We start from the raw sequence: 22345 nt of genomic DNA, 5'->3' as shown, positions 1-22345 counted from the left end.
CAGAGACTCACCCAGCAGTGTTTCCTCCTTGTTGAGGGAGCAGCTGCTGACGCACACCTGCTTGTCAAACGTGTACAGGAGCTGTTGGGGGGGTGGGGGAAGGGGAGTGGGGGGGGCACAGCCAGGTGAGTTCAGGCAGATACCCGCGCTGGCAAAAACTCTGCAGTGTTTTGACGGACAGGAAAACAGGAGGAGCACAAACCTTGTTCTGCTTGGAGGTCGGGTCATGTTTGCCGATCCTGGTGGTTCCTGCGGCCCCCTGTCAGAATGAAACCAGGGGATGAAGTCGCATTGTTCATGCAAAATTCTATTTCCCCGACATTTTAATGGAAGTGCGACGTCTTTCTCAGGTCTGTGAGAAATACTGGTCATCGGCCCTTTGTGATGTCACAAATGGGAACTGGTGCTCAAGTTGAAAAAAAACCTTCATGGCATCAGTTTTTATCACGTATCTGCCGACGGCTGCAAACAGAGAGCTAAACTCAATGCTCTCTGGGATGCAAAAGATAAACGTTTCCAACATTTTAATGGAAGTGCGATTTGTCTGTCTCAGGTCTCTGAGCCATACTGGTCATCGGCCCTTTGTGATGTCACGAAGAGGATCTGATCCTCATGCTGAAAAAAAAAAAAAACCATCATGGCGCCAGTTTCTATCATGTGTTTGCAGACTGCTGCAAACAGAGCGCTAAACTCGCTGCTCTCTGGGATGTAAAAGGTAAAGAGCTGAAACGTTGGCGTGATGGAGCGACTTAAAATTGACAAGCACGTAAACATTGGTGGCCCTAATCCTCTAACATGCTCTGGCGTGTGAGAAACGCTGTGCTTGACCTCTCCGACAGCCTCCGCTGACCTCACCGGTTATCCCGATTCCGCTTCAAACCCGTCACACACACATTTTTTAGAGGGGATTAGAACATTTTTAAAAAAAAAGAAGAGGTCCCCTCCAAAATCCCATGCCCAGCAGGCCTTGCCTGAGGCTGTGGACCTTGCACCTTAAAAAAAAAGATTATGTCTTATTCTTTCTTTTTTTTTCCTCAGGCTGCACAGCGTCTCTAACCCTCCCTGAAAACCCGCAGACTCTATGTGGTTAAAAATTAATGGCGCATCGCGAGGCGCATTTCAATATACAGGACTTCTGCAAATGCACAAGGTTTCCGAAAATACCAACTGGGTCAAAACAATTGTATATTTTTGTGTTTTACAACTGAAGCTAGAGCGGAAACGGTGCCATGGTTAGGAATAATTCACTTGCCGTGCATTAAGCGCCGGAGACTGAGTGTAGAAATTAATTGGTAAGCTTGCTGCACACTTGTTAGTCAAATGTGAAGTCGGCCGTACAGCATACAAGTATTAATTAACTAAGAATGTGTAATCACGGCAAATTAATATTCAGGGGAAGAACGCAAACCTTTGTGCGTGAAGTGTGTGCATTCGAAACGAGGGCTTCAGCGCGAGTCAATCAAACAGAGCGCACGCTGCACGGCATCGACGGTGAAAACGTGCTGCGCCGAGGGAAACCACACCAGGAGAAAGGCAACCGACGAAAGAATCAGGGTTGCTTTTGTGTGTTTCAACAGAGGAGAACACTTTGAGGTCACCTTCCAGGAGAACAGAATGCTGCCGTCTCTCTCAATGTTCAGGATGCAGGCGTCCACCGCTCCCGAGTATTCTGCAGACACAACAAACCCGTGCAGGTGAGGAAATTGTGTTTTCAGTCTGTGACGCTGTTTCAAAACGTCACATGCAACAAACAAACACACACACACACACAAATATATGTATGTATATGTGTATATGTATGTGTATACAGTGTGTATATGCGTACATATGTATATATTTATGTATGTATGTGTATATATGTATGCGTGTGTACATATCTACACACACATACGACCGTCTTTATCCGTGCCATGATGACTGTTATGTTCAGTCAGTCAATGGGAAGCCTACACTTATGAAATTGGTGAAGTGTTACACTCCTAGTAGTAATATGTGTATTATTATTATAATTATAATTATTAGTGGCAGTAGCAGTAGGAGGGTTGTTCAGTCAAGACCGCCATCTACTGGTTGACATGATTCTTACACAACCAAACCTTGCTGAGATTTTATGTTTCTGTCATTTTTTTTCTTTTTTTTTAATGCCAAAAGCCACAGTTTTCCTCCCGTTGCGTAACAAGCAATGCAGGCGTGTTCCCAGTCGTTGCAAGCGCGCCACACGCCTGCGTAAAACGCGCATAGGTAGTAAATAATGAATTCATAATTAACAGTGGGGAAAACAGAGACACTTTTCACCGAGCGTGTCTAACCAACGGTCGCGAACGTCTCCTCACCCTTCACCCGGCACACCGAAGCCTCCTTCCTGAGGATGTCGGACACCACATCTCTGCGCAGGTCAAACTTTGGTTTCAGTTTTAGCATGTGTCCGCTCAAATCTCGGCTCCCAAGTAGCTTACAGTTTCCCCTTTAAAGTCCCCAACCGTTAGAAAGTAGTCCCTTTTTTTCCCCCCTTCAAAATGATTATTCCCTGGAGAACCTGGCAGCTGGTGTCCTGCTCGGTCATCATGTGACCGAAAGCCAACTAAGCGACTTTTTAAGGGCACTTCCGAGCCAATGCCGGCCGAGTTCAATATCCACATGAGACATTTAACTTCCTCGTCTCAATTCGAAAGTGTTGTTGACATGCGGAAATGTCATGCCGTTCGCTCACTGGGCCCCTCCCCTCCCCTCCCTGGCCCGAGAGAAGTGTAGTCCAGGGTGTACGTGTTGTACGTGGTAGCGTCATGGGTTGGTATTGCGCATCATGGCTGTGGGATGAATCATCACTGCTCTCTCGTGGTCACAAAGGTGAACTGCAAAGAAGTGTTGCCCGAAGTATTTAATTTGACGTCTCACTCTTGACGCCCTTGTCAAAATTTCGTAAAAGATTCATCATTACCTAAGTATTTTCTAACTCACACGTCGGTAATGTCTTCACTACGACTTAACTACAAAATAACTTTGTATCTGAACTGAACATCACGGTGTGGCGTGTCAACATTATTTTGGTCCCGAGTCAATATTTTGAGGTTCAAAATTGTTTTGAGTCAATGATTTCAAGTGTTATGTCAGGATTTTTAAGATTGCCTTCAGTATTCTTGAATGATCAATATATATTTTTGAGAACGTGTCTCTTTTTCTGGAAGCGGCGTGGAATTCTCTGGGTTTAATACAGCTATGATATTTTCCGTCACAAAACGCACAAACGCTCCGTGAGTATACCCGCTTTGTGGTCGCCACAACGCTTTCCTGCTTTTGTGGCCCGTCTTCGCAGGAGAAAACGATCTTTGATTGGTCGGCTCCGGCTGCTGATTGGTCGACCGGCGAGGGCCGAACGTGGTCGAGTGCCCTCAGTGCTAGTCCCTCCCACTGCCCGACCTACGCCGTTCGACTGGAGTCCCCAGCAGCAGCACGGCGGGCAACACAACACACTGACAGCTGTGACTGACTCACGTCGAGGGGGATAAAGATGGAGACCAGAGATGCCGGCTTCAACATCATGCTAGCGACCGACTCCTACAAGGTACCTGCACCACCGGGGTATCGGGGTTGGGAGGGTAGGGGAGATGGTACCGGTCGGCGGGGAGGGTTTGATGGATGGAAGTGGGTAAAAGTCAAGGTGGTTTCATCACCAGTCCCAAGGCCAACACGGTGCAATTGCATCCTGTCACCGGGTCTCGGCGGGCCGAAAGGGGCAGCAAGAAAAGAGGAGGAGGGTGAAAGCCAAATTCAAGCCCGGCTTTGCATCCCTTTGTTACTTGGGCTAACACACGCGTCGCGGGCCGTCACGCTATTGGGCAGCAGCCGGTGCTGTACCGGTTGTGCTAGTCACAATGGGGTTACCTGCTAGCCGAGCGGGCTAGCTCGCCCGTTAGCTCACACCAAGCTAAGCGAAGGAGAAGTAGGGGCGGGGTGGGGGGTGGAGGGTGATATTATAAAAAAGCTAATATTAGCCACAAGCTAGCGAGCGCCGGTGGCGAGCGTCGGCCGACGTAGACGACCCCCGAGGAGCGTCGCCCGGTGGCTTCAGGGTCAGACGCGCTAGCCTAGCAGTCCGCGGTGCTGGGGACTTCTCCGTGCGTCATTTATAGGAAAGCAAAAACGAAACCTTGCAAACGAGCTACGGGCGGCTTCTGGGAGTCACGTGGGACGGTTGCGATATCGGGGGGCGCTAAGTTTGATTGCACGGTGCGCACGCTCGCTCGGCTGTTTTTTCTTTCGTCCTTTTTTTTTTTTTTTTTTTAAAATAAAATAACGATGCTTAACAGCTGGACGAAGGTTTTGCAGACGCGGATGCAAATGCTAACCGCATGTGACGTTTCTTGAGCACGGAAGCGCATTGCATTCACTGGATTAAAACAAATTAGGCATTTTATCTCGTAATTACCTTCTCTCGTATTTACGAGATAGAATAAAGGGGAAAAAAAGGAAACGTCTGTAAATCCTTTCTAATCAGTGGGCGATGGTGGCGCTATCGCACTTTATCTGCTATTATTACCATCCCGGTTTGAGACACTGGGAAATACTTGTATTTCTTAAAACCGACAATAGTATTAATATTAGTATGTCAACACTGCGCAGGTACGGAAGCGCATTTCGAGATCCTTGTCCCATAATTACATCATGACATATATGTGTGTGTGTGTGTGTGTGTGTGTGTGTGTGTGTGTGTGTGTACACATACATACATGTGTACATATATACATATATATATATATATATATATATATATATATATATATATATATATACATATATTGTACCCTGTGAACCAGTGCAGGCAGGAATGTGTTCTCGTTTGACCAGCAAGTCTTTTTTTTTTCTTTTTTTTTCTGCAGGCCTGTTGCTATGCGCATCAGTCATGTGACGGCCCTTAATGATGTCGAGGTTGGAGCAGAAGAGTAGATTAGCTCCAACTCAAATATTTCGCAATCAGACAGGAACCACACAAACAGAATCTTGAAACGTAGCCTGACGTCAACGATTGATAAAATAAAATTTAGAGAAAAGAAATGATAGGATTGTTTTAATGCCTGTTTGTTGACAGCTGGTAAAGGAGCTCTGCTATTTTGGTGTTCACCAAGGGTTACTTATCATTATCAAGAAGGGTGTTTTCTTCTCGTACAGCTGAGATACGGGAATCGTGTCATCCGATCCTGGTCATCTGTTATCCTGTTAGATGTGGACAGCAACGGCATTCTATTCTTTTTTTTTCATATAATTATTGGCTATAATGGAGTTCTATGTCTGAGATTCAGCCTCCGAGGCATCATTTTACCAGCTTCTAAATTCTATCTTCGGGAGCGGCTATAATATCGCTCTCATTTCTTGGAAATCATTTGCACAGTTTTGCTTGTGCTTTCTGTTCTGAAGCTCTGGATTCTTTTCGCAGTGGGAAAAGCCTTTGAGGCGTGATGGTGAGTCGGGTTGAAATGTGCGTGGTGGCCTCGCTGTTAACCTCTTTTGCAGCCATATCTTTGTTTGCGTTAGCCATCTGTGATTTTGTGAAAGGATCACGAAGGAGAACGAGATGAGAGCGAAGGACGCTCGGGTTACGTTCACCGCAGCCTTGGCTGGAAGGGTCGAGCTCGGCTCTGCACCGGTGGATCCTCTGGCACCGTTCTTCTGGTGCGCTTCGTAGGAGTCGCCCCATGCTCACACACTCACGGAGCGGTGTGCCACCGATGGCACCCACATTATCCTCACCAGCCAGCCACACTGGAGCATAACATAAGTAGTGAACTTGTGAATACAATCCACACACAGGCTTTTAAGTGCTTTAAACTCTCCCTTAACGTCAGCGAAACAAACTATATTATGTTCTGTTCTTATAAGAGAAGATGGTTTCAAGCAGAGTTGTTCCAAAATAAATAGAATATATCAAGAGTTGGCTCCACTAAACTCCCAGGGATCCCCACTGGCAAATAACTCAGTTTCAAATGTGGTATTAATGATTTAACAACAAAAACTGTCACTCTGTACTTATCACCCCGGGGGTAGTTAAAAAGTACTAGCTTGAGCATTGTAGTGGACCAAAGATGTGGAATGAGCAAACATTAAAGTTACCAAATTCCGTCTCCACCTTGAAAAGAAAACTAAAATTTCAGTTCCTGTTAAGAGTCGAAAGAATTTGCCTCGAACGCATCCTAATGTTGTGAAATGTTTGCCTCCGTAATAATATGTTGTGTGTACTTGTTTCATCATGGTATCTGTGTACAGCAGGGCCGCCCCTAATTATAAGCGTTAATTAAATTCTCTGTGGTGACCTTTCACATGTTAACCGATGGTTATTAAAATGTGAAATGAAACTCAAGTGAACTTTAGTGCGTGTGGCACGCCTAGGAAGCAGACTGTTGTGTGCGAACAAACGCCCTTGAAGGCTCTTCGTTTGGATCGGATGTGATCACATTTCACTTGGACTCTGCGTGGAGGGCAGGTGCACCTCTTTGTTCCCCCGAGTCACCTGAAAGTTGCCATTGTTGTCTTTGTGAACCAGTTCACGGTCGCACAAAAGAGCCTAAACGCCGAGCGAGCCAGGCATTGGGGATCAGTTCCTCAAAGCCTCAAGCAGCGGGTCCCCTGCGTGCACATCAGCTCTGACACTACTGTGTGGATGCAGGCCACTTCTGAGTCATGGCTGGATCGTGTCTGGGCTTGACTGTGTAATCTGCCCCGCACGTGGGAAGAAAGGGCAAAGGTACTCAACGGTTGCTTTATTAATGAAAGTCAAACCCTTTCCGTTGGCTCTGTTCTGTTGAGCTGTAAACTCCACGTGTCTGACACGTAGAGAACCTGAACAGAATCCCCCCCTTCCCCCCTCCTTTGCATCGGCGCATTCTAAATTTCCCCCTGCGTGCCAGAAAGATGTGGGCGTGTGTCTTGCCCTCTCAAGGCGCGCACAACAGCTTTGCTGCTTTCACCTGAAATTGAAATCAAACTCCTTTGCGATCAACCTTGGATAAGTGGCTTGCCAGTTCATACTGAATGTACAATAAACCTGCTTTTAAAACGTTGGAAGTGGATCAAAGTGGGGAGAGCGCAGCGACGGTGGAAACGACAATAACTGTGATATAACTGACACAACTCTTAATTGTAATTTGTCCATTTTTTATTTTTTCTTTCCACCCCAATAATTTGCTCAATCTTCAGCTGGGTCACATCCAAGAAAATGGTCACCCCCCACCCCCCACCCCCCACCCCCCTCCCTCCTCCACCTCCTCCTCCTCTGCTTGGCACTGCTGGCCTGGACTCGATCCCAATTGTGATTTCTGAGAAAAGGTTAATGCGGGCGGAGGTTGGATCCGACGCTGAGAGCAAATTTCACATGCTTATGACTTTGACCTTTAACCCGAAACCTTTGGATTTTGGCTCCCGCCTGCAACCAACACTGCGACGACGGCAGCCAGAGAGGTCCGCATCGCAACGTCCGCAATAGGCAGCGGCAATGTTTTGTGTGCGTGTGTGTGCGCAAAGGCATGCGCGTTGGTGCGCGCGCACGTTGTCGGGCCGCGTGCGGTCCGGTGTCTCGACTCTATTTTGAGTCTCAGCGCCCAGAGGAAAGGACAGCGGCGGGTCAGAGAAACCGCAGTAGTTCATTGACATTTATCCGTCCTCCCCTCCACCACCGCGCTCACACGTCACGCGTCGGCACTGCGGCCCCTGAGCCCAGAAGTTCAGGAGGCCTCACCTGTCTCGGCGCTCTGCCGCGCTGTTGCTCAATCCTGTCCTTCAGCGGCGGGGTCTTTTGTGCCGAGCGAGAGCGCGCCACAATGCCCTCGCTGCTCAACTTTGTTTCCCCTCTCCGGAGAACCCGTCGGTTCCATTGTGCGACTATCTCGGCGGTTGGCGGTTGTCAATATTCCGACGTGATGCGACGCGATGGAATTCCGGTAACCGGTACCCGCGGGCGTCGACCGCAAATCCACCTTGGAGCGCTTCCACAAGAAACACTGCGAGTTCCTCAGAAAGCCACACATGCAACAATGAGAGCTGGCAGGAAAACCTCCAGATCCGGCGTTGAGCAATCCTTCCTTCCAAAGCACAAAAGCTGTTTGAATTGTTATCATTATCATTATTCTTATTATCATTATTATTCTTATTATCATTATTCTTATTCTTATTATTATCGCACGGCTCTGGGTTTCTGCTTTTAAGGTATTTGGGACTTGGGAAAGTCTCCAGGTGTGAACTTGTGTCGCATTCAAACCCCAAGAATGAATGTTGTGTCCATGATAATAGCTATATTTTGTATACTATGTGTATATGTATCTACATGTATCTATATGTATCTATATGTATATTATGTGTTTTGTTCACCAAGGCATGCAGATCCAGACTTGACGTCCGTTGTGTGCACTGACCAAACTCTTCACTGTGCCCCCCTCCCCACCCACCCCCACCCCCCTCCTCTGTGTGCAGGTGACACATTACAAGCAGTACCCCCCCAACACGAGTAAGGTGTACTCCTACTTCGAGTGCCGCGAGAAGAGGACCGACCCCACCAAGAGCAGAAAGGTCAAATATGACAAGACGGTCTTCTACGGCCTCCAGTACATCCTGCACAAGTACCTGAAGGGTGAGATTGCCCCCCCCCCCCACCCTCTGCTCCCCTACTGTCCAACTGTGATTCCAAGCTGCCAGTTCAACTGAATGGGTGCCACATTCCCAGTAAACGTTTTTATTCAGTCAACCGTCGCTCTCACCTTAAAGAAGAGGAAGACTCGCAGGCCGTTTGGTGATGTTTTATTCGGCTGGCGTTTTTACCTCCACCCCCGCACGAGGACAAGGTCGGAGCTCCGCAGGGTCACCCGCAGAGACGATACGGATGGCGGTTAAAATTTAGCGCCGGGCTCAAGGACGGTTCGGCGGGTGGGGGGGAGCGAGGTTTTTGTCCTTGAGGGCGGCGGCGAGGTTGTTTTTTTTTTAAAAGCGTTTTTTTTTTTTTATGCTTCGCCTTAGAACGTGTATTAATCATTTCCAAAAAGCCCAAAAAAACAAGGCATTTGAACGCACTGCGTGCGTGGATGTTTTCGAAAAGAGCAGTGGCGAAGAGGAGCAGAATAAAAGAATGCGTCCCTCCCTCCCTCCCTCCCCCCCTCCTTGCCTCCCTCCCCCCCTCCTTGCCTCCCTCCTGCCCTTTAAGAGGATTTCACGGTGCGGCCGCAGCGGTGCAGGGGAGTGGCCGGGCCGCTGACAACAGAGGGACACGATGACAAAAGCACAGCTGCTCCTTGGGCGGCAGCGGCGGTGGCAGAAAGGCCAGCTGTCCGTGCAGCCACCTCACCCCCCTCCCACTCCCCCCGCCTTCGCTACCATCAGGGACGCATCCTGGAAGTGCACAGCACAAGTTTAATGTTTAACCTGACTCGAGGGGTCAAAGTAGAGAGGCGGAGATTCTGTTGGGCGGGAACTCTTGCTCTCAATTCTGTTTCATTTCTGGAAAAACAAAACAGATTTTTGAAAAGTAGCTCCTTATTTAAAAAAAAAACCCGCTTCAGTCGTCGTCTTCTGTGTGCGCCAAAGGTTAGAACGAGGTGAGCTTCAGAAGTGCTGCAGCCGCCGTGATATCGAAAAATCACAGCAGACGTGTTTTTTCCTGTGTCGCCCCCCCCCACCCCCGACACCAGCTGAAGTTCAAATATTTGCCACGCGAACATCAAAGCGTCGTCGTTTCCATTAACCCTAGAATTGCGCGAAACCAAAATATCACTGTAAAAGGTTCTGACGCTCTCATGAGGTGGTTTTTCAGATGTATCCATACAGAGGAATATCACAACAAGTGTCATGGAAAGACTTTTTTGATGTAAGGGGTCACGCAACCAGGAGGAGGAGGAGGAATATGTTTTACAAGTCATCAAAAAGAAAAATACAACAACCGTAAGATTTTACGAGAATTGCGGCTTATGTGCTTCACACCATTCAATGAAAAACACCTGCAAATCGCAAATGTGCTTTGTCTAGATTTTAGAAATATCGCTTTTATTTTGCGAAAGCCTATCATGGAAACGCAGCTAGCGTTTTTACGCAACACTTGCACACTGGCACAAGTCCGCATCGCCTCTCCTCGGGTGCAGTGTGCCCAAGACAAGGAGGTCCTGTCTGCCCTCTCGGAGCGCCGCTTTATTGAATTACGCTGCGGAAAAGCAGAGAGGCCCCCCCCCCACGTACCTTTTTTTCTTAACGTGTGCATTTGGTCTCTGTGCTCCTGCGTGACTTCTTATGCTGCTGCCGCTGCTTCCCTCCTCCTCCTCCTCCTCCCCCTCAGGAAAAGTGGTCACCCCGGAGAAGATCCAGGAAGCCAAGGATGTGTACAGAGAACACTTTCAGGACGACGTCTTCAACGAGAAGGGCTGGAATTACATTCTGGAGGTGAGAGGGATCAGCCTCCAGGATCAGTGTGTTCGCACGCACGAGCAAGATGTTTGAAATGACGCGTCTTAAGAAATGAATTGTTAAATCGCTCTGTATGTGTTTTATTGGCACTTTTTCTGTCAACTGCAAAATTCCACACCTGTTCATTCGCACTGTTGATGCCTCCAGCGAGAATCTAGAGTGTAAATACAGTATAGAGTCATGAAAATGAAAGCAAAAGCATTAAACAACGAGGACGTGTCCCAACCTGGGTGTGTGTTTTCCGCCGGGGCAAAGTCAACATTTGCACTCTGGTGATGTGTTACAGCCAAGCTGATGGGTGAATTCTGTCTACGACAGAAGTGCATGTCTGGCCCAGGTTTCACCGAAAGAAGCCGTTTCCTTTGTTTCTTTCTTCCTCTCCCTTTGAGCCGCCTCATTGACCTCTCCTCCTCCTCCTCCTCCTCCCCCTCCTCTGTTGGCAGAAATACAACGGCCACCTGCCCATCGAGATCAAGGCGGTGCCGGAGGGCAGCGTCATCCCGCGGGGCAACGTCCTCTTCACGGTGGAGAGCACCGACCCCGAGTGCTACTGGCTGACCAACTGGGTGGAGGTGAGGCCCACTTCCGTCATGTAGTCATGTTCCGACATGACGACGCCCCCCCCGCCCACTCAGCTGCCGGAAGCTGCGTCCCTCGTCGTATTAATAGTTTCATAATGACTTTATTTGACAGATGATTCGAGGCATAAAAGGCGCTCTGCTCCATTAATTCAAGAGAGCCCGATGCTTTAACAGTCTCGTAAAGGCAAAGGCCGCCCGTCAGTGTTTGTGTTTGTGTTTGCTTTGGCAGCAGGCCCGGCCGCACCGCTGGCTCACGTCGCCTCTTCTATACTCCTCTGCAATCAGTCCTGCCCGATTGTTATCGTTCACGTCGGAGGTTACTGCCCAGTCATCTGTCAGAGCTGGAGCAGGAGTCACGTGCTGCGCGCTCCCACCAGAGGCCGCTTCGTCAACCGCACATGTTGTTTTTGTGATTTTTGATTATTATTATTGTTTTTTTTCCCAAAGAAAGTCGGCCAGCAGATTCCTCGTGATTTACAGGCGCTGCAGCCGGCTGCGCTCACGACATTGAGTTACCGCGCTCCACGTTTCCTCCCTCAAGATCTCATCAAGCTAATGTTGCGTGACCCCAGCCAGCCAGCCAGCCAGCGGGCGGGCGGGAGAGCGTCCGCGGTGACTCCGCAGAGCTAAATTCGGTTACCGGCAGGGCTGCTTTCAGCTTCTCCGCCGCTGCGGTCGCCGTGTCCTCAGACGTCACGCTCGTCTCGTTCCACAGATTAAACGGAGCACAGTGTGTTTTCTGTTTGGACCCTGCGACGCCAAATCCTCCAGCGTTCCCTCGCACGGGGGGCGTCTGTGGAAGGTCTCACCGATGGGCCCGTGGCATCGTGATTAAACGGTGCTTTGATTGGCCGCGTCTCGAGCCCCAGATCGTCAGTCGTCGCCTTTGAACACTGAAATGTCACCGAGTGTGGTGCAACCACATCGTATCTTAAGCTAAAAAGGCCAAGTCAGTATTGAATTGATTCGCACACACACGCACACACGCACACAATAGAGAGTGAGAAAGGACATCTTGTCTTTTTATGAAGTCTCAGTCGGCTACAGGACGTGAGCGGACTCTTGTGAAATTCCGACCCCTCTACACTTTGTCAGTGTCACCTCAGAGGCCAAGGAAGAGGAAAAGCTGAGTAACGGCTAATGGCAAAGCACATGATGGGCTGATTGTAAATGCTAAAGAAAAAAACGTGTCATCGATTTGTGCTCAACCGTCTCGCCGCAGGTTGCCAATATATTAACGTTGCGTTCCCTACCCATAATGCAACTTACATGCCTTCAGGTGTCCCCCATTACAATGGGACAAACTTGAGTTTTGTGCGAACGGGGTGGGAGGGAACACAAACACAAACACAGAACAACAATGGGCAAGAGTGTTGAGACAAAAATGAGAAGAAAATGGAATTGGAACCTCGACTTGCTGTTTTCCGCACTGAGGAAACAACACGGCTCCTCCGACAGCAGCGGAGCAGCGACAGGTGCTAAACAAACACAACAAAGCGCCCCGATAAACTTAGCAACGCCACGCCTCCAAACATACACGAGAGTCTCTGCCCCGAGTATAAATAAGACCATCAAAGTACGTTCGCCGCCGCCGCACCCTTGGCTTTTCAGGCTTCGTCTCGTCGAGCGGGGAGTATTTTGGAGCTGTGCTGCAAACACGGGGCTAAAGCCTGCCGATCAAGACGGAATTTCTTCGATGACGACGGTACCAGCCGGACGAAAGCGACTCTTCCTCAGGAGTGAATTTAACGAGGGACCTTGTGAGCAGACGTACAGATCCCAGTCCTGGTCCAGCAGTCACATGTCTGCTGTATTATGATTTAGATTATCTTCAGTCCAACCACAGAGGCTTGTGACTCTACTTAGGGGTTATAGACGCCACAACACAGGAAGTGGCGGGTGATGAGTCGCAGCCCCCCCCCCCCACACACACACACACACAGTCACTGCTTTTACAGAAAGTGTTCAATCAGATTCAACCCCCATGCAAGGTTTCACCACCATAATCATAATTATAATATGTATAATGATATATTATATAATTATAAAAAATGTAAAAGTATAAACTGACTTAAATGTTAAGCGTGTAATCGTTGGAGATTTTTAAGAGGAAACAGCGACATCAAATGGTCACATTTTAGATTGCCGCGCTCTTTCAGTTATGTCCCCTTAGGGCCTCCGTACCCCTAAGGGGACCCTCCTTCTCCCAAGCTTGCCAGTGAACTACAGTGGCCTGGGCGCACAAACCTGGATACCCTGTCCACATTCTTCTTCGTTGGTTGACTTGAGGACGTGAGCGGTCAACCTGAATATCAGGCCCCCTGGATTGTCCACATCGGGCTTTCTTAAATCGTACACACTGGACCTTTACTGCAGAAAATATGCATAATTAACCATTGTTGTGTGTTAAATTTTGACATATTTTGCTCTGATCACTTTCACACTGCTGTAGTTTAAAGTGATCAATATGACACCTCCTGTGTGTTTTTGTTGTTTTTGTGAGATTTCTCAGGTGGCGCTGAGCTCAGATAAGCCTCTTGTTTTTTCCCCCTGAAATTGGCCGTGAGGATGAATGGTGCACAGGGTTGACACTGGACATCCAGGAATGTATTTTCCCCAGAGCATCTCTAGTGTGAATAACCGGAACCCCCCCACCCCACCCCCCGGCTTTGATCCCATTCAGCCTGTTGCTTTTGGGGCTCGCCGGGTCACCAGTCGAATAACAGAATAACGGAGTGGGTTGGATCAATGACCCCTTCAGCGTCACCACCCTCGTTGAGACGAGGACCTTGAACACACCTGCAGCGTCTCAATCTTGTTTTTTGTTTTTTGTTTTTTTGTCCCATTCTCAGACAATCCTGGTTCAGATCTGGTACCCCATCACCGTGGCCACCAACTCCAGGGAGCAGAAGAAGATCCTGGCCCAGTACCTCCTGGAGACCGCCGGCAACCTGGAAGGTCTCGAGTACAAGCTGCACGACTTTGGCTACAGAGGCGTGTCTTCACAAGAGGTACTGTCCTGCACTCGGATGAACGTACGCTCGAATGTGCACCGCGTTCGGTGGCCGAATTTGTCTCGGCAAGAAAAAAAAGCTGAAAACAAACGCAAATCGAAATAATCTGAGGTCCGTCGTCGAGTCTGAGAAATGTCACAACTTTGCTTCGGAAGCTGCTTAAGAACCTTCAGGAGGCGATTAAAGACGTAGGAGAATGTTAATACCTTCCGTTTAAAGAGCCTTTCGCACTTTGCCCTCGAAGCGCGGGGCTGCCGAGTGCAATTTCCTGATTGCTGTTGTCTCTGATTGACGCCACGGCGCCCTTCAACTCGCCGTCACCCATCTGCTGTTGTGTTTGCAGACGGCGGGCATCGGGGCCTCCGCCCATCTGGTCAACTTCAAGGGCACGGACACGGTCGCTGGCATCGGAGTCATTAAAAAATACTATGGCACCAAGGACCCAGTGCCGGGCTTCTCGGTGCCTGCTGCGGAGCACAGGTACACGCACGCGCACACACACACACACACACACAGTTCTTCTTAACTCAACAGTACTTCAAAAATTGACCTTCAGTTTCACTTTTTAGCATAGAGCCGTTTCTATTTTAATGTGGGCCACTAGTTCAACACCCACTTTGCTTATTAAACCACTCGAGCTCAAATTATGCCGGGCGACCGCATTTGCCTTCACTTTTACATTTCAACGACCTGTCGCTTCCCCCTCCGTCATTCACGCAGTGCCCCCAGCTGGCCTGCTGAAGAATTATATAACTTTTGCCCCCCCACCCCCCATCAGCACCCTCTTGCCCAGTAGCCTTGTAACTCCAATATTGTGCAAGCAAGCAAACAACCAGTGTGCAGACTTTTCCCCCCCAAAAGACAAAATTATTTTCCATTTCCATTTAAAAAGCTGCTGTCAGTGGATGAAATCCACCTCGCTGACCCCAAACATAAGCCCATGAAGGTGTCAAGCCAGGTGGAAACTAAATCATAAAGGCTTTTAAATCTGTTTGTAAGCTGCACTGTGATTGGCTGTGTGTCATTTACACACACACACACACACACACACACACACACACACGCATGCTTTCGGCTCGGCTCTCATGCCACCGGACTCACTTCTCCCTGACAGTTACTGCTGCACCAGCGCGCCCTTCTGTCCTGCACCAGTGCATTGTGGGATGGTGGTGGGGGGTGTGGAGGGAGCGGTTGCCATGCCGATGCTTATGTAACAACCCCCCTCCGCTCCTCCCTCCCCTGCCTGACATTAGTGGGAGGGGTCGCGGTGAAATTCCACTTTCATCTGCAGGGAGAGGGGAGGGATGCGTCACGCACACATCTCCCGTCCGTCTCCGCGTAAACACGGCCGGCCGCCCTCCTGGGAGGCACTTTGAAGAGTGACGTCGTGGGGGGGGATCGGGGTCGACGACGTACGACGTGACTGACGGGTCAAAGTCGGGCGGTGCAACATGAACTCAGCGTGGCAAATTTGCTGTGATGTTTCACTTTCAATTTCCCCAACAGTTTTGCAACGTTGTCCCAGCAACACTTTTAAAAAGCCACGTGTAGAATTGCCAAAAAGTATCTGTGTGTTTGTCATGTGAGCAGATGTTTTTTTCAAGATTCAAAATTCAAGATTTTTTTTTTTTTTTTAAATAATAATAACACTAATTTACTAGGAATAGCTTTGTAAGATTAAACTTGTCAGTTTTCCGTCTCCAGCCATGTTAAACTCCTCGAGTCTGCTGCCCTCTGTTGGTCAGCCTCACACATTAACAGCTGCCTTGACTTTTTTTTTTTTATTTGTAATAGACTATCACAGCTCTTGAGTTGACGTCATGCTGTCTAAAATTATTTTCTTTCCTTGCAAAAAAGAGATTTTTTTACTACCTTTCACGTTTTAATTCCTTTAATAAAATAAATAATATAATAATTAAAATAATAATATATAATAATTTAATAAAATAAATCAATTAGAAAAGGTTATCTCTAATTTTTTTCCCCCCTGCGTCCCCTTCAGCACCATCACGGCCTGGGGGAAGGACCACGAAAAAGACGCTTTCGAGCACATCGTCAAGCAGTTCCCCAACGTGCCCGTGTCCATAGTCAGCGACAGCTACGACATCTACAACGCCTGCGAAAAGATCTGGGGCGAAGACCTGCGGAGCCTGATCGAGAAGCGCAGCGCCGACGCCCCGCTGGTGGTCCGGCCGGACTCCGGGAACCCTCTGGACACGGTGCTGAAGGTGCGAGCGGCGGCCACTCGGTGCAACTTCAAAACGAATCAAAGCACCGTTGTTGTTCTGTGGATCGCCCCCACGCCGCCCTCACAGCGCTCTCCTTTTCCCTCCTGCCAGGTTTTGGAGATCTTAGGTAAGAAGTTTATTCCAGTGGAGAACTCCAAAGGTTACAAGGTTCTCCCTCCTTACATCAGAGTTATCCAAGGAGATGGAGTCGACATCAACACGCTGCAAGAGGTACGGACCTGCTCACGGTCCTGTGCAGTACTTTTAAACAATAATTCGAGCTGAGCAGCAACGTTTATCCTCCTCTCAGATCAACACAAAGCTTATTTCGATACATTGATTCATGCTGCTGCGCTGTCCGTCCCAAAACAGATTGTGGAGGGTATGAAGAAGCACAGGTGGTCCATCGAGAACATCGCCTTTGGTTCTGGAGGAGCTCTGCTGCAGAAACTCACCAGAGATCTACTCAACTGCTCCTTTAAGTGCAGCTACGTGGTGACGAATGGACTCGGGGTGAGCACGACCGCACGTTTCGTCACACCTGTCCTGAGGCAGACCACAATATGGAATAATCAGAATGGAGTTCGCTACCGCAAACATGTCTTTGTGAATTTTTAGACCTCGTAACCTCGCAAAAGCTACATTTCTGCTCATTCTTATTTTGTTTTGTGGAGACTTTTCGGTGGTAGTTTTCACAGACTGTAATTGGACTATAAATGACATCATTTTCTCCTTGGCGCCTATAAGGTGAACGTGTTCAAGGACCCGGTGGCGGACCCCAACAAGAGATCCAAGAAGGGCCGTCTGTCTCTGCACCGGACACAAAACGGAGACTTTGTTACGCTGGAGGAGGGGAAGGGCGACCTGGAGGAGTACGGCGTGGTGAGTTCAAGGCACCGACGCTGCACTTTTGACTTCTTAAAATACAATTTGACATCACAAACGCCCAATTTCCTGAATTACGGCTTTTTCAAAATCAGTCAAAACCAGGGTGAATTGTTGGAAAACGTTGGTGAAGTCCCTCCTTTTCCCGCCTCTGTTGTCATGTCACCCGACTGCTTCTTTCTAATCGTTGATCTTCTGTCTCGCCTCCAGGACCTGCTGCACACGGTCTTCCAGAACGGGAAGATAGTGAAGATGTACACATTCGACCAAGTCAGAGACAATGCCAAGCTCAAAGAGAGCGAGCTGGAAGAGCTGCTGCATTGAAGCCCTCCCGACCACCAAACGCCCCCCCCCCCAACCTCCCTTTCCCTCCCCCCTCCTCCCCCTTAGCCCTTCACCTCGATGCCTCCGGCATCACTTCAGGAAGTGGAGGTAGCGTGCACTGCTAAATAGTCCCCTCCCCCACCTACCCCCCTCCCTCATCCACCCACAGTAAATAAACTTTCCCTGAGAGCGTTCTCACAATAGTCCGCGGGAGTGGTTCGGTTCGCCGGAGACGCGGCGCACGGTGCGATGGTAGGATGAAAGAGAAAGTGAGTGAGTGGTGCAGGAAGCCGGCACAGCGACAGAGAGGGAGTGAGAACGATAGAGAGGAAAAGAAGAAGAAAAAAAAAACGGCACTGTCTTCTCTATGTGTAGCTAACCCCAAATTGAATTTTGAAAAAAGTGGCAACCCACGACTGCGATTGGCTGCTGATAATTCACCTGTCTGCACTCGTTCCTGCGGCCAGGCCGAAAGGAAATTTTAGTGATTGTAGGTTATTGGGATTTTTTTTATTTTTTTTTCGTCTGTTTGTTTCTAAACCTCAGAAGACGAGGCGGAAAGCCACTTATGAAGCCACACCCACACCGATGATCACGCCCCTCCCCGTGTGTTGTGTAGAGAACTCTTTAGAATCAAATATGTGTCTCGATCTACTTTTGCTTCGTCTTTCACGCGAGGGGAAGAAAGCGATGATCGTCGGTACGCACGACGGCGCACCAAATACGTGAAGCGATTAACACTTGGCGCGTGTTGTATCGAAGAATCGAGACGTGAGAATCCTGGGTGAGAAATTGATTAATTTTTTTTAGTCAGCGCATTATTGACTTTTTGGCCAGAAGGCGAGCGATAAGGTCGGCTGGCTTTCTACACCAGACGCAGACGCCACTGGTGCTTCTTCAAAGGCGTGTAAACGATCATCGGCCTAGAACCCTGCAGCCCACAGAGCATTCGCGCCATGAAGACCCAATTTACAAAAATTCTGCGCATGAGGTATGAATTTCAAGCGTTTATTACGCAACCTTCTTTGGATAAATGTTTTTCAACCCTTCCAGTTTTCGTGTGAGGAAACTGAAGCTGTTTTGGGAAAAAAAAAAAAAAAGCAAAGCCAACGTTTTTTCTTGAAAACACCGGTGCTGCTCTCCTCTGACAAGCAAAGTCTTTCTTCAGAATTTCCTGTGAAAGATGAATATCATAAATATCCAGCTTCATTAAAAGCCACAAGACCCCCCCCCCCCCTCTTTCATTTCACTTTAATCAAATTAATCTGCACATTGTGTGAATAACGCGTTTGAGCAGTGTCGCCCGCCAAACAAAAAGCTGTGCATAAATCAAATCTGTGAAATCAGAGGAATGAAGCGACTGAAGTGTGTCCAACTGTAAATGCAAAACCTGCGTACTCCTGCTCAGATTCTAAAACTGAATTTAAATTGAATCGCTTGTCTCGGGTCTCAACCGCAAGATCGAGCCGAAAGCGACTGAACCGCGGCCGAGTCTTCGTGCTTTGGGCTCTTCATCGCGGCCGATGACGCTCGAGACGACTTTCGCTGTAAAATAACTACAGCTGATGTAACTGGAATCACAGAAATCTTTTTTTTCATCCCTCTGAAGATCTACTGCTCGTGTTTGTAAAGGAACCGTGACTCCCGGCTGAGACGTGTGCTAAATGTTTAAGGCTCAGATTTATGTGAATGATTTTGATGTGTGTAGTATGGCAGGCTTGTGTGCGCGCGTGTGTGTGCGTGTGTGTGTGTGCGCGCGCGCATGCGCGTGTGTGTAGTTTTTTTCTTTATGCAAACACCCCCTCGTCCATCACTCAGAGAGAAAATGCCTCTCTGTGGGAACTTTGCTGTCTTTTTATTCTTAAAAATGGGGAATGCCCCGTTGGTTTCCTCGGGCGATGCTGATGCAAACAGTGGAGCGAGTCATTTCCAACGGCCCGCAAACCAGCTTTAGCACAGATCAGCGAAGCCCTTCAGTATCACTGCCTTAACTCCCGACAAGCGGAGAGAGAGAGCGGAGAACGGCGGCATTCTAGTTAAAACTGTAATTGTGCCAAGTAGCAGCAGAGTCGTAGTCTTGATTGAAAACTACGGCGCGGGTATTAATAACACGTTATTGCTTGTTTGCCTTTCAGAGTTATTTATGTCAGAGAGTTGGCCTTTTTTTTTTGAGCGAGAGCAGCTAGAAATCTAACGGAGGAAAAAGTGGTGACATCACAGGACACAGGTTTTTTTTTTTTTTGTTTGTTTTTTTTTTAAGGCCAGAAAGAGAAAATAAAATGTAATATTCCATTTGTCCACAAGTTGTCGCCATATCTCGTCACCGTAAAGTGTGACGTTATTGACAGGCAGATAAGCGTTTGGAGACACAGAAGCGTTCAAACTTTATTGTACCTTCAAGCCTTTTTAATTGGAAAATTCCACAATTCAGATTCCTGTATTGGGATACAAATGGATCAAAGACACGAATTGACTTTAAATAATGCAAGTCAAACAAGTTTCACATTTTTGTCAAAACCACGCGAGTAAACGAGGGATGTATTTTCCTTATTCGAGAAAACCCTTCTGCTTGTATTACTTCTCATCTACCGCCCTCTCCCACTGAAATATTTAAAAAATATATATTTAGTTTGGTCCTGGCCAAAACATTCCCATTAGCTGTGTTGTCAGTGTGAATATGAATACTGAAGCTTGCTTACAATAGTATTTCCCTTTGGTGTCCATGAATGGTAACGCGTTATTATCTCCCTTGGCAATTATTCGGCTAAGCGGATATGCTGCTATTTTCCCCCTTCGTTAAGATGACCTAAAGAAAAAAGAATGTGATGTGATGTCACTCACTCCCATGATACCTCTGGCTCTATCCAAACACATAAGCTAGTAATTGATGCAGCCAGTGTTTTTCCTATTAGATTCTGTGTCCTATTTGCTTTGACAGCTACTTAGATGCTTGTAGCTGGTGACGTTTGATTTGACTATAAGATGCGGCCCTGCTCTTACCTCCAACAGATATTTTTCGGTATGATAAAAGGAGAAAGAAATTACGGAAACACTGCAGTGAATATCTTATTTACAAATGGTGTAGCCATACTGCCTTCTCTCTTGTGTCGACCACAGTAGAGGATATTATTATTACTACTACTACTACAACTACTACTACTACAACAATTATTATCATTATTATTATTATTATTATTATTATTGTTTGGAGCATTTTTCTACCAACCAAAATAGCTTGACTAAGATGGCAAAGTTGTCATTGTGTGTGTTTGTGTGTCAGGGTGGGTTTGTATGCTTGGCAAGCTTTTAGCTCCTGTGTGCGTGCGCGCGCGTGTATGTTTTCGTCTCGTGTAAATGCCTAATGAACGATAAAAGTTTTTTTGTGAAATATTTTTTTAATTGTTGTTAATGTTGATTTACTTGTATGTGTATGTTGGCTGTCCCAAATTCTCTCCCAGCACCACCGATATTTTAACTAACATAACTTGCTATATTGTCAAAAAAAAAATACTTTGATTAAAGACTCCACCCTGTCAGTTCAGACTGGTCATTTTATTTTAACTGCTCTTAACTTGTGTCTTACTTGTAAGGTGTCAACCCTAAGTTTTCCTTTAGCTGTTATTTTCCACACGTCATGGACAATAATTTCTCCATATCACGACTTCCCAAAGGCGACACGGTGGCGCAGTGGTTAGCGCTGCTGCCTCACAGCAAGAAGGTCGTGGGTTTGATTCCGGGGCCCGGACCTGGGACCTCTCTGTGTGGAGTTTGCATGTTCTCCCTGTGTCTCCCCGGGTTCTCCGGCTTCCTCCCACAGTCCAAAAACATGCATGTGAGGTCAATTGAACACTCTAAAAAATTGTCCGTAGGTGTGCATGTGAGTGTGAATGGTTGTTTGTTTCTATGTGGCCCTGCGATGAACTGGCGACTTGTCCAGGGTGTCACCCTGCCTTCGCCCTATGACAGCTGGGATAGGCTCCAGCAGACCCCCGTGACCCTGAATAGGAATAAACGGGTATAGAAGATGAATGAATGAACGATTTACCAAAGAATTAGCAGCACAGAAATTTTTTTTGTTTTTGTTTTATTTATTTTTTTTTTTTTTAAAAAAGGAAGGTGCACCAGGACAATTCACCGTCAGTGAATGAGATAATAATAGATAATTCATACTGTTGTTTTGACTTTAGATTGATTTCATGTTGTACAGTTGTCAAATTTGATAGCCAAACAAGCAGTTTCCTGAGAAAGCTACACACATTTCAGTGTAACTTCTGTCAAATGTCTAAAATTGACACAGGATTAATCGGTTTCAGGTATGACGTGGTGGTACCAAACGGGCTAGAAAGCCTGATATTATCTCTAAATTGTTCGGGGGGGATATAATTATCATGCTTGGTTCCGCTGCGGTGCCTAATAAAACTGAAAGAGTTCTTCGGTTGTAGATTGGGGGAAAACTGGCCCGGTGTTTTCAACTGTTTGAAATGTGTGGCTCGTGTTACAGTATTCGAACACGGCTCTCAAAGCTAACTTGATAGCAACGCTTCGCGTGAAGGCGGGCAGCGGCTCCTTCCTCTTCAGCATCATCCAGCATTTTTTTCTTTTTCTTTTTCTTTTTTTACCGACTTCTGCGAGCTCCGTATTCACCAATCTCGTCTACGTACTTGGCGCAGTGCAGCGACGGAGCCAGCAGCCCCGTCGGCCAGCAACCACAATGCAGAGACAGACAGACAGAAAGAGAGAAATACAAATGATTTTGTCCACTCCTTACGCAACTCGACGTGAATATATTACATATTTTCATTTAGTAGCTGTAGATGTCGGTCCCTATCGTTTGGGTTATACCCAGGTTGTGGGGGGACTGCGCAAGCAACTTTGCCCCATC

At 47.6% G+C, this 22345-nt stretch overlaps 2 protein-coding genes across 3 annotated transcripts in view; one reads left to right on the top strand and one right to left on the bottom strand.

Moving 5' to 3' along the window:
• Window positions 1-2677, bottom strand: part of gsap (gamma-secretase activating protein) — a 28442-nt gene extending 25765 nt beyond the window's left edge. The window contains exons 1-4 of one of the 2 annotated variants that reach the window (XM_076030278.1): window positions 2334-2677; window positions 1599-1669; window positions 203-259; window positions 12-81 (exon numbers count right to left, since the gene is read on the bottom strand). In XM_076030278.1, coding sequence (XP_075886393.1) covers window positions 12-81; window positions 203-259; window positions 1599-1669; window positions 2334-2421 — 286 coding nt within the window. In that variant the 5' untranslated portion in view covers window positions 2422-2677. The remainder of the gene's footprint in view (window positions 1-11; window positions 82-202; window positions 260-1598; window positions 1670-2333) is intronic. The other variant, XM_076030279.1, reaches the window with a different exon arrangement.
• Window positions 2678-3405: 728 nt separating this feature from the next.
• On the top strand, window positions 3406-20999 carry nampt1 (nicotinamide phosphoribosyltransferase 1). The gene is made up of 11 exons (XM_076030281.1): window positions 3406-3562; window positions 8458-8614; window positions 10304-10407; window positions 10875-11003; window positions 13865-14023; window positions 14370-14506; window positions 16029-16254; window positions 16366-16485; window positions 16627-16767; window positions 17002-17136; window positions 17350-20999. The coding sequence occupies exons 1-11, from the start codon at window positions 3509-3511 to the stop codon at window positions 17461-17463; spliced, it is 1476 nt and encodes a 491-aa protein (XP_075886396.1). The 5' UTR covers window positions 3406-3508; the 3' UTR covers window positions 17464-20999.
• Window positions 21000-22345: the final 1346 nt, after the last annotated feature.

Source organism: Nelusetta ayraudi, unplaced genomic scaffold (assembly GCF_046127955.1).
Source record: "Nelusetta ayraudi isolate G7.1 ecotype Tasmania unplaced genomic scaffold, CSIRO-AGI_Nayr_v1 ptg000027l, whole genome shotgun sequence".
NCBI classification, from domain to species: Eukaryota; Metazoa; Chordata; class Actinopteri; order Tetraodontiformes; family Monacanthidae; genus Nelusetta; species Nelusetta ayraudi.
Note: the sequence above shows the minus strand (reverse complement) of the source record. Positions and strands in the feature narration are given on the sequence as shown.